The sequence below is a fragment of the Corylus avellana genome, chromosome 6 (genome assembly GCF_965113065.1).
Source record: "Corylus avellana chromosome 6, dhCorAvel1.hap1.2, whole genome shotgun sequence".
Taxonomy (NCBI): Eukaryota; Viridiplantae; Streptophyta; class Magnoliopsida; order Fagales; family Betulaceae; genus Corylus; species Corylus avellana.
The window spans coordinates 5,333,801-5,350,918 of NC_142495.1; the positions used below are offsets into that span (position 1 = coordinate 5,333,801).

Sequence of the window (17,118 nt, forward strand, 5' to 3'; positions counted from 1 at the left end):
GCAGAGGTTTTGGACTATAAATTTAGCATGAAAAACAATTCCGCCATTGTGTAACCTATTCTTCCAATCTGATCAGCATTTGGGGAGAGAGACAGTTATAGATACGAATTCAAATATGCCAAATTATAAATAGCAAAAGAAATGACATAGAATACATTCATAGGAAACTTGTTGTCCACAAGAATATTCCCTCAAAAACATCGACTCCTGATTGGATGGATAACTGCTCAGGAAAAACAAAAAAGAAAAAAAACCTCCTGAGCTCTTTATCTATTTGGACCGCAAACCAGGGATATTTCTTAGGCCCATCTTGCCGAGGACAAGTTTGGGGATAGCAGGAGGGTTGTCAAGCCCCATGCTTCGGCTGAATTCATTAGCAAGCTCCACAAGCTTGTGCTTGTCCCGGCCCACTTTCTTATTGGAATTGTAATAACCAAGCCAGGCCTGGTATGCTGCTTCTTTGTTCTTCATCTCCACTTGGGACAATGCTCGTTCAACCTGTTTAATTATTTGTTTGCCATTAAATTCGAAACTGTTTATGGGAAATTGTGTGTCCTCATTTTCACTCAGATTACTATTGTGTGCTTCAAGGAATTTGTAAGTAAAGAAACCCCAAGCAGCAGAGAATCAGAGGGGGGAGAGAACAAAACAAGCTAACCTTTTTCTTCGTGTCTGGATCGACTGAAGGTGGTGGAGCCTGCGTTATTGGCAAGTCCTTGGTAGTAGATAAAAAGAATTCCTCCCAAGGTGCTAGTAACAATATGCCTTGCCCTTCTTTACCTTTACGCCCCGTTCTACCAAGTCGATGAATGTACTGCTCTCTATCAGCTGGCAAGCCCACCTGTAAGAGCAGCCACCAGGACAGAGAAAAAAAAAAAAAAAAAATTAGTAAAATCAATGCCAGCTGAAGAGAAGTGTACTGAATATTTGAAAGGCTTGGAAATTAAACAACAGAGGAGTCGTTGCACGCAAATTACAGGAAGAATTCAGAGATGCTGAAGAGCATGGTAAGATGGGTCCATAAAAAATGACATAAAAGTAATACTTGCTTTCTATAACCCGTGCACAGCATGCTTAATTGAATTTAGTTCTGTTAAATCATCACTTGCCCTAAAAGCTTAAGCTAATAGAAAGATATTAATTTAATCATTTAATCAATACTTCAATACTCTCCTTTACATGTGAGATGATGCCTAATAAGGAGAATATTTAATTGAAATGGAGATAGATGACAAAGTCAAGGTTCGAACCTATGATCTTTGGCTCTGATATCATGTTAAATCATCACTTGTCCCAAAATGTTAAACTTACAGGAAAAAGTAAATTTAATCATTTGATCAATACTTTAATAGATTCAAATCCACATGAACAAAAAACTAATATTCTATTACCTGTATGACAAGGGTAACATCTGGATAATCTACTCCGCGTGCAGATACATCAGAAGTCACAAGGATAAGAGCCTTTGACTTCCTGAATTCATCAGATACCCTGGTTCTGTAACTTTGTGGCTTTCTAGAATGGATCTCTCTAACATTCAAGTTCAGCTCCCCCAGAAGGTCAGCAACCAGTCGTGTGACCATGGCAGTTGTGCAGAATACAAGAACCTGCACAAACAAATTGCTACATTACATTTTTCAGACAAAGACTGCAAAAATATTGACAAACAAAAACTGTTGATATCAGTGACAGTTCAAAATTCATTACAGTACTGACACCTAAACCCTGATGTCTACTTTGAATAAAAACTTGTGACAGCCTTCACAGATGTTCAATAATGTGTTTGTGAGCCCAATGAGAAACATCTTCACAACAACCTTCTAATAAAGATAGTCCATGGTGCAAGTTTGTAGATCACAATTACCTTATAGTCCACATCATCTGCAATATGCTCTTTTAGGAGAACATACAGTAGTGAGAAATGCTTGTCTAATGGAGCAACTAAATGCATTTGCCTGACCTGAAATGATCCAGCATTTGCAGAATCAAGCTATTGACAAATTTGTAAAAGTATTAAATAAAAAACAGAGTCACACAAAGGCCAACCTGTGAATGCGTCTCCTCACTGCCCTCTTGAACTGTATTGATAAATTCATGATCTCTTTTCAAAGCAATGTGACTGATTTGACGAACCTTCACACCAAAAAGTAAATTAGAATTTTTTATTATTCTATTTCCATAACATCACCAAAAAGTAATAGAAACCTCTTCTGGAACAGTGGCAGAAAACAAGAGCGTCTGTCGTTGTTTTGGAACAGCAGCAATTATCTTCTCAATTTCTTTTCGAAATCCCATGTCTAGTAAATGATCAGCTTCATCGAGTACAAGGACTTTCACGCCCATCATCCTAGTTGCAAAACCAGGGGTGTTCTCAATATGATCTCTGAGCCTTCCAGGTGTAGCAACAAGAATCTGTAAGTTTTGAAAGTATGAAATATATAATAACGTCCGAGTAAACATTTTGAAACTATGGTAATAAATTGTAAACTACGCTTTGCAACAGCATATACTAGCGCAAGCTTAGCGAGGACTCTGTCTAATTAGCTGGTAGCTTAGGATCCCTTCAGAAAAATAAGGCTGAGTAGAAGGTACCTAAAATACCAGTCTACGGCCTTATTTTACTGTACCCACCCCAAGACATACTACAATCCGAATGATTTGATGTTTGGCCTAGTGAATATCACAACAGAGCCCAACAAACGACATAGAGTCCTTAGGCAAACAATAAACACACTCACCTGGCAAGGGTTTGCTTGCATGCGTTTCTGTTCTAGCGCAAGTCTTGTACCTCCTATTACAACTTGAACACCGATTGAAGGATGATACTTCAACAGAGTGTTGCCTTCTGCAGCAGCTTGGCTCGCAAGCTCTCGAGTTGGGCATATTACAAGCACAAGAATTGGGGATCGCTTTTGATCTCGATCAATAGGAGGTGACTTTACTACAACTTCAATCGATGGAAGCTGAAATAAAGAACTTCAACAATAAATAGAGTGAAAAATCCCCAGAATCCATAGGTCTGGATGCAATAAAACAAAGAAAGCCTAGCTCAGAGAATTTCCCATTTTAAAGATTCTACAACAATTTCATGTGACCCAATCAAAGTGCAACCTCGTGGCTAGAATGTCTGCTTTTATTTTTCTTAGATCAAACATTTGCTCTTAAAATCAAGAGACAAACTTATTCCAAAAAGTAGAAATAACAACAATTTTGCAGCTTCCATATCAAATGTAATTCTCTCAATTTTCATGAGTAAAGAATGCTAAGAAAAAAAATAATTCTTAAGAAAGAAGACTTCAATGACATTGATCATGCAAGTACATGTAGAGGTCATCAAAATATCAAAAGGAGAAGAATATGCCCCTCTTATAGATGGGAGTTCTGTCTTGGTTAAAAGACCAACAAGCACGCATGCAGGCATGAAAATAAAGGGTCTTACCAGAAATGCTACAGTTTTGCCTGTGCCTGTTCTAGCCTTGGCCAGAACATCCTTACCTAGAAAACACAATTGATTAGAATTAGCACCATCATAAGGCAATGAAAGACAGTTGAATTAACAGAACCACAAATGGGGACATTCTAAGAAGATTCAAGAAGCATCAATGCTCATCTGGTAGTGCACAACATTCTGATGGTTCTAGACATGGCACTGTTGAAAACAAACCTTTCAGTATTACTGGCAGAGTTGCCTCCTGTACCACAGTCATTTTCTCAAATCCAGCGTCCTTGATTCCTTTTAATGACAATGGAGATACTGAAAATTGATCGAATCTGCAGAACATTCACAGAAGTCAAAATGTTTTTAATAATAAAAAATATGTTTCTTTTTTAATAAGTAAATAATAGTAGAAAGATGTTTTTTTTTTTTTTTTGATAAGAAACTTCAAACGAAAACAATAGTAGAAAGATGTTCGCATGGGAAAGGAGGTAAACTGGGGCATGGAGCTAAAATATTAGTGGCCAGCAAGAATAATACAGATACGACAAATACAAACAATCTCAACCAAATGGCAAAGTGAAAGCAAGTTCAGTTTAACAGAAATCCCATTTTTTTTTTGACATACCGAGTCTCACTTAAATACGAGTCAGACTGTCCAGGTGAACTCCTTGGTGGAGCCCTCGTGCTAGTGCTCGTGCTCGTGCTCGCTCCCTTATCCGATTCAAACAAAGAGCTCGCACTCTCCTTCAACAATTCACCATCATCATCGTCATCTTCAGCATCACTATCTTCCTCACTAAGCAAAGCCCCAATGCCACCCCTCAGCGCATCAACATCCTCATCAACATCATCATCACCATCCGTCCAACGCGGTTGCTTCCTCGAATCATTCATGCCTTTTCCTCCATTTCGTGCATGCCCTGAACCCATATCTCTCCCACCTCTCTTTCCCATCAAAGAGTTCGCATTCCCACCTCGAGACCCATTATTCCTTGTACGAGAAAAACCTTCTTCCTCATCGTCAAAACGCCTAACAACTGGGGAACCCGTATCTCTCCCACCTCTTCTTCCCATCGCGTTCACATTCCCACCTCGAGTCCCTAGATTCCTTGTACGAGAAAAACCTTCCTCCTCACCGTCAAATCGCCTAACAGCTGGTGAACCCGTATCTCTCCCACCTCTCTTTCCCATCCAAGAGTTCCCATTCGCATTCACATACCCACCTCGAGACCCATTGTTCCTCCTACGAGAAATACCTTCCTCCTCATCGTCAAACCGCCTAACCGTTGGTGAAATCTTCGAAAACGAGTCCTGGTTACGAGTTCTGCTCCGAGTCGACTCACGAAACTCGCCCGAGTCCCCCTCCCTCCTCCGCTTCATCGGGAATGAGTCCCTGCCCTTTTCTCCACCTCTCCCCCCCGTTCTACTCCGAACTCTATTCGCGTCCGAGGCTTCGTCGTCGCTGGTGAGTTTGCCGCGGAAGGAGTCGGTCCTCAACTCGCCGACCCAGTCACTGAGGTCCGCCTCATCCTCGACCAAGCTCTTGGGAGCCCGAGCCTCCCGTCCCTCGCGACCCGCCCTGAACCCGGCGCCCGACCCGGTCCTCAACGACCGGGTCGATAATCGTCGTACTAGACCAACTTGTTCATTGCGTAAACTACGAGACCCAGACGCCGAATACCTAAGCCTGAACGGGAAGACCCGAGAGATAACGGGTACGGCCCGAGAGGACTGGGCCAAGGGTCCGAGCTTCATGAGAGGGAAACGGGTGACCGGGAGAGAAGGGTTGAGGAGGCGGAGATGCGGGAGGAGCTTAATGGGCATAGTACAACCTGGATTTTCCGGTTGCGAATGCCGGAGGGGAATGTGGAAGAGTGAGGGCTAGGGTTTTAAAGGGGTTTCAGAAGTGATAAAGAAAGAGGGTTTAACGCTATAACGTAAAAGAGCGAACGATAGAGCAACGACAGCCTCACATCGTCGTTATACCCTTTTTTTTTTTTTTTTTTTTGTAATAAACAAAAATATTTATTTTGGTGGTATCATAAGTAAATTTATTCTTGGATTAAGTAGGATTTAATTATTTTGAGAGAAAGATGAATTACAATATTCTTGTGATATTTATCATTTGATTGGATTTAATATTATAACCAACGATTAAATTGATAAGGGTTATTGGTTTGAAATGGTAATTTACTCAGGTTTTTATTATTGGCTTTTGTTTGGATTAAGGATGATTTAAAGTTGTTAAGGTATATGATAATGGGCTAATAAGGTGGACTAGTGGATTTATATTTATGGGCTTTGGTTTAATAAATTAGAATTTTTAGTAATTAAGAATTAGTAAATAATTAAGAGAAAAATCACATTTAGTCCTTAGGTTTTTATCTGATTTGGATTTAATTATTAGATTTTCAATTAATAAGGTCTTTAGATTTTGGCATTTTGCTCAAGTTTAAAATAGGCCTTTCTATTACTTTACCATAAAAAATTAAAAGTTTGTCATCGTCAACACCCCAATGCAATGTCACACTAACAAAACCAAAGTTTTCTGTTACTGTGGGTTTGCCTTTTAAATTCTCGCGTTTTGTATTTATTTAAGTTCTACATGTTAAATCGATGATTTTTTTATTCTATGAATAACTTAATATTTGTTGACAAGACATTCCATTAGAGTGTTTATGACGTATCAAATGAGACATATAGTATATCATTAAGTTTGACAGTAACGAGACAAATGGACCTATTAGGCCTTAGGAATTGGTTTTTGTAGTAAAGGATATCAATTGAAATAAAAAATGAGCTAGTTTTGGGTCTTAAGGCGTTGTTTTAGGCCTAAATGGTTTAAGAATTTGTTTTTGGGCTGAATTGATTACAGAGATGTTTAAGGCTAAAGGAAATAAAGGAAAGTGGACTCTGGGCTTAAAGAACTATTTTTGGACCAAAATAAAATAAGAAAAACAAGTGTGGGCTTTAAAGGAGGAAATAATTAAATGGTTGGCCAAAAGGGCCCAAATGATTCAAGAAAAGCATGGTTGAGAATTTTGTGTAATTTTGAAATAAATTCATGCATGGACTATATTCATGGTGAATTTTTTTTTTCTTCACATTAAGTAACTAAAGTCTCGGTATTTTTTTATTTTTTTTTAATCAAAGCGGGAGAGGGGGAAAAAGGGTCTCGGTACTTATGTTTGTGTGGCTGAATATACTCTTATAGGCTACCTCTTGGAGACGGCTTGCATGATTTTGGTATTGAATGTGTGTACAGTATGTTCTTTAGCCGTAAACAGAGTTACACAAAAGCAATGATGCAATCGTCACGTACTTAAATGATTTTTGTGATGTGTTTTAAATTATTTTATTTTTATTTGTTTTAGTGATAAATGAGTGGAAAGGGGGTTCTCACAAAATTGTAAAGGAAAAATATTTTCATCAGAATGAAAAGATAGTATCTAGCATTATTCTACGAGTCATCCATGTATGTAACAAAAATAAATTTAAGACGGCATAAAAAAAGGAAAATACATTTAAGAAGAAGGAAATTAACTCGAATTTATAAAAAACTAACCATACATTATAATAATGTACCATATAGAATTTCTTTTCTTGTAACCTTTTCCTCTGTCTACTTGTAAGCAATCTCATTCTTAGAGCACTAGCAACAGTTTCTTTATAACTTATTTCCTTCCCTAAATATAAGAAAAATCTATTAAAAAAAAAACTCATATGCAATAGCTTCCTTAATTATTGCTTCCCTAATGGGTAGCACTTTACCTTCCCTATAACTTCTATATCCATTATACTAACGCAAATATTTATCTCTTTTAATGATATAAGGAAAGAAAGAAATGAAGCTATTGTATAGTGTATTTGGATAGGAAAGAAAAAAGTATTTTTGTTTTCTAAATTAAATTAAGAAAAAAAAAAAAAAAACTGCTGCTAGTGCTCTAAGAAGTCAGCATCTACTTAATTAATTAAACCTCCTAAGAAATTGGTGCTAATTTGCCGAATCAAAAAATTGGCAAATTAGGTCAAATATTATATATATATATATATATATATATATATATATAGCCTATAACTATTTTCTTATATGCTCCCTTTCCACTTTCCTAAACGTACTAGGAAAGACATGACATCGGTTGGGTCACGCAAGGAGTATGAGGCTTTCGTCTCCTTCGGAGCAGAAGAAACAACTACTGAAAATCCTCTTCCAATGCGCTTAATCATCTGCAAAGTGTTGTTAGAATATAAATTAAATAATTAAATATATTTATTTGTATTTACTTTAATTTTTAAAATAAGCCATTATATTTGAAGTGGAATATGAATCATTTTGATCAAATGTATACATACCTTAAAAGCATCCTCGTCAGTTTTATCATCTCCAATATATATAGGGAGGGCATCGCTAGAATTGTCAAAACCAAGATTGTCAAGTAAATACTGCAAAGCACGGCCTTTATCCCAGTCTATAGTAGGCCGGATTTCCATTACCTGTTTTCAAGAATTAATATTCATAAAAGATTAATTAATTATATATATGATTGCAAAATAAGATTCATTATTTAAAACTTTATTAATTTTTTTCTTTTCTTTTTCTATTCAATAATAAAACAAGGGTTACAGAGAGAAAACAAACAAAACGGAGCGGGCTTTCCAACGACAAAACTCAAACAAAACAGACAATAAAGATATTAATTAAAATGGAAACAAACAATAAGTAATGAAACCAAAAAAATTTCGGGCCGCACGAAGCTGTACACAAGGGCAAAATGACTTGATTAGAAGCCTCATGCGGTAAAAATAATCACCATAGTTAAGTGGTTGTTGTACGGGAAGTATTATCGCGAACCGAACTGAATCCGTCAACGAAAAACAAACACTGGTTACAGAAATCTCCACTTTATTGATTTAGTAGTCGAAGGAAAATCATTTTTTTAAAAAACAACAAAATATATATATAAACCTTTTTCCCCTCTGATATACGGAAGCCTTCGTAGGATTCCATTGTGGTTTCCACCATCTCCTTAAGGATGCTGACAACCTGCATTTGCATATATGTAATCTTATCACCTATATTTGAGCCTGTAGAATATTAGTTAAATTATTAAATTAATAATTTTTTTTTTATCGTGTTTTTTATTTTAGTATTAACACTATATATACTCTTTTACGGTTTTACCTCTTCATTCACATGCCGAAAGTGAACAGAGATGCAGAATTTATTGTCTTCAACCACGGCACCTTCTACATTTAAGGTTATTTCTTGCAAAACCTTCTTTAACTGCAAGAAAAAACAAAACATTGCTTTAATAATATCAGTCCCCCATTGTTATGTTTGACCAAAGAGGACAAAAATCTAGTAAAAAAAAAAACACATTATTTTTTACCTCCTGAATTTTAGGCAAGAATTCTTGTGCTGGGCGGAAGTTAACAACGTCATTACCCTGCAAGACAAAACCATGCCAAGATCATAGAAAACAAAAGCCCTATTTGGCTCTAATTAAAATTTGCTTTTGCTTCATTTAATTATAGGATCTCAACAAAACAACAACACATCTGTAACAAGGACAGGCCGGCCAGTATAAAAATTATATAGTGCAAACAATTAAGAATATATAACATGGAAAACTTTTCCACGTGTTTTGAAATTATTCTCCAAAGTTAAAAAATTCTAATTAGGGTATCGAACAATTTTTTGCAATGTCACCCCCTCTATTAGGATTTTGCAAAAATACCCATTCCTGAATCTTTGCAATTTTTATTTTATTTTTATAAATTAAAAAAAAAAAAAAAAAAAGAGAGTATTTTTAAAACTATGACATGATTTAACGGAAAAACCTAATGGAGGATATTGCAAAAAATTAAAAGTTCGATACACTAAATTGAGAGTTTTTAAACTTTAAAAAAGTAATAAAAGTTCAAGAGAGTTAAAAGTAAAATTTTCCGTATATAATAGGTACCTTCTCATCAATGGCCCTAGTGTGATGCTTGTGGTTTTCGTACTTGAGAGAACCTAATGGGGTTGATATATCCATCCCATGACTTCCAGCATAATAGAGATTGTTTAATTTTACAAATTCGAATACCTAGAAGATAGGACAATTAATTAATTAAGCATATAATTAATATATACCTTGGCAGAGAAAAAAGGATAATTAATATATTGCAGAGTTTTTATCTGATTAGTTGCATAATTTAGTTGTATAAGAGCCATTTACCTTATCTCGAGACCTTCCAGAGACGATTGCAGTTGGGAAATGTTTACCAACTTCACGTACCACTGAACGCATCTGTCACTCAATAGGTCACATGCAACTATACAGTTACATTGAGAAACATGCCCTAATACTTGCGATTAAGGAAACAAAAGCTTGCATATATATAATAAATCATGCTGAAAGCTTGCTACATTTTTATCATACTGTACATTAATTTGTAGTATATATATGTATCACATAAAATACTTACTGCATCAGTCATGAAAGCCTGGTTAGGGTCGTCTACAATCGGCGAGAGTGTTCCATCATAATCCAAAAATACGACCATCTTTTTCCCATGAGCCAGACTCGTAATTTGGTCAAAAGAGTCAAGGGCAGAAGGATGCTTTTCCTGTGATCACCCATGCACCAGATTATAATTAAGAGGAAAAAAAAAAGAAAAAAAAAAAAAAAAGAGAGGTGATGATAGAAATTATACCATGGCATGTCCTGGGTGGTAGGTGTTAAGACATGTTTTTATTAGACCACGACACTTAGTATGTCTTACAAGTTACATATATGCATGTGCCATATTTGAGTTTTATTTTTATTATTACTCTTATATATAGCGATTTTACTTAAATTTATTTCAAATTGTAGATGACAAATAAGGAATATTAATTACTCATGTTTATTAATATCCTACTTCCTAGTAGTGATTAATCAGGCTAGCTAGAAGAAACCTCTAAAAATGAGCTTTGAATGAGTGTTTCTCAACAAATTATTATATATATATGTTATTAGGTGACATGAATTTTATTTGAGAAATTAGTATTATAATTAGGTATAGTATATTTGAATTTCCAGCAGCATGCATGGGTCATGAAACAGTGTATGCTTACCAGCCATGCACTGTAGGAAGCAACAATTGCATCTCCATTGTTGTCAACTCTTGCTTTCGAGATGGATTCCATGTTCAGATCAGGCACCGAAGGTGGTTGTGGATAGCCCATTGAGGGATGATCACTTTCTGTATATATGTAATATGTACCTACAACATTAATTGAGTAATAAAAAACAATATTATATTACTTGCACCATATATAGTTCTTATTAACTTAAATCAGTAAAAAAAAAATCAAAAGAAAATAGAGAAAAAATGCAAAGCATTGATACTTGACCTCTACTGAGGTGCTTAGGCATAGAATGGCCGACTCTCTAAAGCAAAATGACAGCGACATTTAAACCAATATTTAATTACGTACTTGATTTAGTTGGCCCTTAATTAATAGTTAAGAAAAAGGTGCAAAAATTTCAGATGAGGCCCTCTGTTCCAGAACCAATGAAATTCCAACTTGGTCATGGTTCATGAAAGCAACTTTATCTAAAACCCTCCTCATCAACTTGAAATGCAGTTGGATATTAATATATGTATAGAAATTTCTTTCAAATTCGTCGAAGTCCTCAGTCTTGTAGGCTTGTAGCCACACAATCATGGTAAGCCTTCGAGAAAAAGGCCACAAGTTTCCTTTAGATCGGTTTGGATAAAATTTATTTTAACCTATTTTAATAAGTGTTTAAGTGTCATCTTACATGTTTAAGTTTCTCAAAAATCAATGTTTGAATTCTTACATTAGTAAAATGACAATACATGACTGTTAAGAATATTTAAAAAAAAAAAATGCGAAAAATGATGTATAACACTTATTAGAATAAGTTGGAAGAAATTTTCTCCAAACTAGTCTAAAGAAAAATTGGGAGAAAAAACAAAAACGTGTCACAAAGACCTTCTCTCCTTCAAACACTAGACTAGAACATTCTCAGCAAACTTCCTATAAGGGAGTTGTTCCCTATGTGTAGGAAATATGTCCAAAAAATAAAAATAAAAACGTCCTATAGCATACTCCCTAAATGAGCTTCAATCATGAAGATCGCTACTGTGGAACTCAAAGTAGTGCACTATTACAATCTTTATGATTATTAAAATAAAAAATTAAAAAAAACGTTCTCTCTTCTATACTCTCTCCTCTCATCTCTTATATATATAATATAATTAAAAAAATAAATATTTTAATCATATATAAAATGATTAAGAAAAATTATTGGAGTGTATTTTAACGTAAAAGAAAGTAAAAAGTAAATTGAATTTTTAAATATATAAAAAAAATAAAAATAAAAATAAAAAAGAAAACTGGGGTAAAGTCATAAAGAATTTTTAAATAAGTAAAGTCATAAAGATCACTTGATTCACTTCTATAATAATGATGTGAAGTGTGAACCTGCCCATTGATACACAAAACGCAAGAAAGGATATATTTGCTTGTTAGTGGGAGTGGTGACTTTTAATGGCTATTTTAAAGGAGTTTAAACACAATAAACTGAATTCTAAAACAATAATTAATTATTAATTTACTACTAATTAGGTCTTGACTTCTAAGACTAGGACTCTAACTCTAATAAAGAAAGCATAAGAAAATTATCTGATCCTTGCATGATGATCCTTCAAATATTAAAATTCTAAGAAAAACCAAATTACTTACCACTATTCAAAACAAGGGTATGACAGTCTTTTTCCTCAACTCCTCTAATAAAAATTTGAGGTGTTATTTAGTATATATACTAGTATACAACTATCATACAATTAGAATGATCTGTTTTTAAATCAAAAACAATTTATAGCATGTTTGGAATTGCGTTTGAAAAATATAACTTTTAAGTCAAAGAGAGCGTTTAGTCAAAAGCTTCATTTTTAAGTTTTTGTCAAAAGTGAGTTTTAGTCATTTTTAAGCTTTTTTTACCCTTAAAAGCGCTTTTAATATTTTTGTCAAACGAGTACTTTTTTCTTCAAACAAACTTTTTGAGTGTTAAAAGCAGTTTTAGGCCCATAAAACACAATCCTAAACAGACCCTTAAAATACTTGTAAAACAACTTCCTTTTGATTTTTTCTTAAATTAAAAATAAATTCAGGGAACAAAACTATTTTTGTCTCTTTATCCAAATACACTCAACATTAATAGCTTCCCTTATCTTTCTATATGCCATTAATATATATATATATTTTCTTTTTTCCAAAATATAAGTTCTTTACTTACCCTTACATTTTGTCAATGCAATCCCAAATAAAATGAGAGTGCATTAAGAAGCACAGTAGCATTCCTACTATTTAGAGAAGCTGACTTTTTGTGTTTTTTTATTTTATTTTATTATTATATATTTTTCTTAGATTTAAAGAAAGAAATAGGTTATAGAAAACTGCTACTAAAGTTCTAAATAATAAACAATTAATAATTGAGTCATTCCAATTATATAAGGGCAATACAGTAACTTACTAAATAGCATTTTTCTAAAAATTCAGAAGCTAGCGCAGGGGCTTGTAGGAGCAACATTATGGACGGATCGAACATGAGCCGCTTTTGACCGCGGCATTGACTACCACCAAACCCGCACTACGACATGTCGCCACGAGTACAAACTCCTGACGACTGGACGAGTGTTCCCTTCTAATATTAGGGTACTGAAACCAGCAACGTTAAATACCAGAACAAACTAACTACTTGGAACAGAGACGTAAATACGACAATCTCTCTTCTCTCTCAGCCGCTCATTCATCCTCCTCGGCCACAAAAATTTATGCATGTTTGCCGGAAACCAAAATAAAACATCTAAAACAGACCCAGAAATATTGACTGTTTAACGTCTTCTTCAACAAACCCACGTACCAAAATAAAGTATATATTGAACCAAGCAATTGCATATATATATATATATATATATATCGAAGGATCGATACTGAGTAGTTTTTGGTAAATATAATAAAAAATTATACATAAAGGTAAAAATATGCAGTCATGATCATAAACAATGAAGTGAAAAGAAAAAGAAGAGTGAAGAAAAAAGCGTACCTTCTTGGGTGAGGTTGATAGGAGAAAACTTGTTAGAATTGAAAGAAAACTGTGTGCGGGAGAGAGAGAGAGGAACCATAATGGAGGAAGGGGGGTAATTTATAGGCTCGATCAGGAGGATGGAGACATGGCAATAGCACGTTAGTCACGGGAGTCTCGCCTTTAAACTTTTTATTAATTTTTTTTTTAAAAAAAAAAAAAATGTGAGATCTTAAGTTATATATATATTAAGCCCCCAAAAACTTACCTAAGTTGTTTATGCATAAATATTTTGTTGTGACCGAGGTAATATATGATTCATAACTTTTACATATATATGCTAGTGGATCACCAAGTTATATATATATAAGGATAAAAGCATAAGGAATATATTAATCTTATCTTTAATTTAAGTAGGTACGAAATTAAATAATGGCTCATACTAGAAAAAGAATTATGTATTTGGTTGAGGCATGCATTTTCAAAAAAATATAAAAAATAAAAAAAGAATGAAAAAAACACGTCTTTTTTTTGTTTGTCATCTCAAAATTAATGTGGTTTTTAAAATCACATTTAATTGTAGTTTTAAAAGGTACATCAATTTTGTCCCAAAGGGGTAACTCAATCGGCAGTGGACCATGCTTCATGAAGCGGAGGTCACTAGTTTGAATCTCTCCTCCCTGTTCCCTTGTGTGGACATAAAAATAAAATAAACATCAATTTTAGAAGGATACAAAGAGGACATGAGTTTTCTTTCTAACATTACTCGTAGACCCTTCGATCCAAGCATTTTTCTAATAGGACTCCTGAAATTTCAATTATACACCTATGAAAAAATTATTAAAAACAAAAACAAAAAAAAAAAGCAAAAAAGACAAGAAATCAATTTGTGAACTTGGAAAATTTGGTTGATAAAAGTGATAAACTACACAAACCCCCACATCATAAAAACCTTGTAAACATTTTTTTGAACATTAAAGGGAAAAAAAAATAAAAATCATATGGGACTCGCTATCCAAAACTTATAACAAAATAGCACCAAGCTACCATGGCGGCCATGGCTAGTATATATACAATATCCTATCCGAATCCAATTTTCATAATTGGATTGATTATTGATTATGGCTCGGCCCTGAAAAGTAAATTATACAGAATAACCTATCAAACATGACATGACACACTTTTTTTATTTGTCCATTACTATTTTTAAGGGCTTTTTTCCATCTTCATAATTTGACAAGTCCTCAAGAGATAGCTCAATCGGCTGGGACCGCGCTTAATGAAGCGGATGTCACTAGTTCAAATTCCTCTCCCCTCTCTTGTGCAAACATGTCAAAAAAAAAAATAAAAATAATAATAATAATTTGACTCATTCCTTTCTTTTTAGTTTTTTCTTTTTGTATCCCCACTTTTTTCTTTTTCTTTTTTTCCTCTACAAGTAAAAGAATGCAAAAGCTTAAAAGATACATATTACAAGTAACTAAACCTCGGAGAAGATTCGGTATTCGATAAATTCTCTTCCTCTTGTAATTCTAATCTTCTTCTTAGTTCTTCCTTCCCCTTTTTTTTTTCTTCTTTGCAGTGCAATATACCACAATTACGTAGGGATTCCATCGTTTTTTTCTTTCTTTTTAAAGAATAAAATAAACAAAACAAAAAAAAAAAAGAGAGAGAAAAGAGGGAGTTTGTGAGTGGTGAGATTGGCAAGAAGAATAACGCAAAAGTAAATTGGGTCTCTATTGGCTAATCAACTATAGACGTTCATATCTATTCTCCCTCTTGTGCTGTTGTGCAGACACGTGAAAAAACAAAAGTAAAAATGTGAAGTCCGCTGTTGGTGAGCCCAGGCTTAACTAGGTTGTTTCGTCAATTCGTCCAGTGGAATTTAGGCCCACCTCCACTGTGGCCTTTTCTAGTTGCTACACAAGTTTCAGTCACAGTCCCACTTCAAGCAAAAAGGAGAAAGTACCGAGAAACATACAATCATAATCCCACTACGAAAGGAAGAATAAGATTTAAAAAAACAATAACAGAAAAAAAGAAGGTATAATAAACACTTAAAAAGAGAAAAAGGAATGAACATGTACATGTTGGTCGGTTTCAACAAAAGCATGCGTGTTGTACGTACATTTATTGACAGAGATCACTTGATTAATAAAATGGTTCAAGTAAAGTAATCAACTAATTAGGTTGATCGTTTGGTTGTTAGGAAGATCTCAATCATCCAACCAAAGCACACTAATGAAGATCTTGCAAATCCTGCTTATTATAATATTGTTGTTATGATATAGTGATGAACTTCACTTCATAAGACACATGTTGTCTAATGTCCAACACCAATATTCACTTAAAAAAAAAAAATGTTGCAACCTTTTGTAAAGAATAATGCAACATATTATATCCACATTAACGGGTATATGCCAGTATTCATCCGTCATTGTTTAAAATAATAATAATAATAATAAGAGCTGATAAGTACTGACATATGAAAATAAAAATATAGTGTCTAACATTTATTTTTTGTAAGTAACTTGAAATTAAACGAGCCTTAAGCTATAAGTTGAGTGTAGTTTAGAATTTATGTATAAGAAGAACAAATTAAAACTAAAATATTACATTAAAAACATAATTTAACATTTAATTATAAAAAAAAAAAAATGGTATACTGTGGTGGCCGGTCGAGACTGCCACAATAGGTGTCGTACACAACACAACCACATCCGGCCCACATGCCAAAAAAAAAAAGATTTGCGGCAAGAGACGCCACAATATATATATAACATTATTCTTTTGCGGCAGCCACTGAAAACCACCCGAACGCGTATAGAAAACTCAAAACAGATCTTTAGTGGCAGTTTAAACCGCTTCAATATTTACACTCTTTTTAGTGGTGGCAGCAAAATGGCTACGAAAATTTTACCTAGAATGGCGGTCAAGGTCAACAACTAATAACCGCTATTGTTTTAGAGCCTGTTTGGAATTGAGTTTGAGAAATAGAGTTTTTAAGTCAAAAAGAGTTTTTGGACAAAAGCTTTATTTTAAAGCTTTTGCCAAAAGTGCATTTTGACCATTTTTAGGTTTTTTGGATCATTAAAAGCGCTTTTAATTTTTTTTACCAAATCAGTACTTTTTTTTTTTTTTTTCAAACGGTCTTTTTGAGTGTTAAAAGTACTTTTAAACTCCTCAAACACAATTCCAAACAGGCCCTTAGTGAAAGTTTACATTGACCGGCATGACTGCCATTATAGTCCTTATTTAGTGGCCGTTTTTTCTACCGCCCCTACTTCTACAAAATTTCTTGAATATTAATATTATAAACCAATTTCATGTTGTACAAACGTGCATTTATTTGGGACAGGTCTATTAGGGGAAAAATAAAAATAAAGATAGTTTGGCAACACTTTTTAGCTATATATGTATATAAACAATTCAAAATATAAAACATTTAAAATTACTTTTACTTTTATGCACATCCTAATCAAAAGCAAAAATAAAATTTTGGTAAGTAGTAAGTCAATTGGCTGAAGATTACGTCTTATAAAGTAAAAGTCATTAATTCGAATCTCTCCTCCCCCTCTTGTGCGAACATATCAAAAA

At 34.0% G+C, this 17,118-nt stretch overlaps 2 protein-coding genes across 2 annotated transcripts; both read right to left on the minus strand.

Moving 5' to 3' along the window:
- Nucleotides 1-102: 102 nt before the first annotated feature.
- Nucleotides 103-5,372, minus strand: LOC132186319 (DEAD-box ATP-dependent RNA helicase 31). Its single transcript, XM_059600228.2, has 10 exons — nt 4,065-5,372; nt 3,665-3,771; nt 3,440-3,495; nt 2,739-2,963; nt 2,206-2,412; nt 2,047-2,133; nt 1,865-1,960; nt 1,392-1,607; nt 659-841; nt 103-498 (listed from the first exon to the last, which is right to left on the minus strand). The coding sequence occupies exons 1-10, from the start codon at nt 5,261-5,263 to the stop codon at nt 271-273; spliced, it is 2,604 nt and encodes an 867-aa protein (XP_059456211.2). The 5' UTR covers nt 5,264-5,372; the 3' UTR covers nt 103-270.
- A 2,153-nt stretch (nt 5,373-7,525) lies between these two features.
- Nucleotides 7,526-10,652, minus strand: LOC132186607 (putative trehalose-phosphate phosphatase 7). The gene is made up of 9 exons (XM_059600589.2): nt 10,542-10,652; nt 9,911-10,051; nt 9,661-9,732; nt 9,403-9,528; nt 8,830-8,886; nt 8,622-8,723; nt 8,406-8,483; nt 7,793-7,933; nt 7,526-7,666 (listed from the first exon to the last, which is right to left on the minus strand). Exons 1-9 carry the CDS (start codon nt 10,650-10,652, stop codon nt 7,526-7,528), a joined length of 969 nt encoding a protein of 322 aa, XP_059456572.2.
- Nucleotides 10,653-17,118: the final 6,466 nt, after the last annotated feature.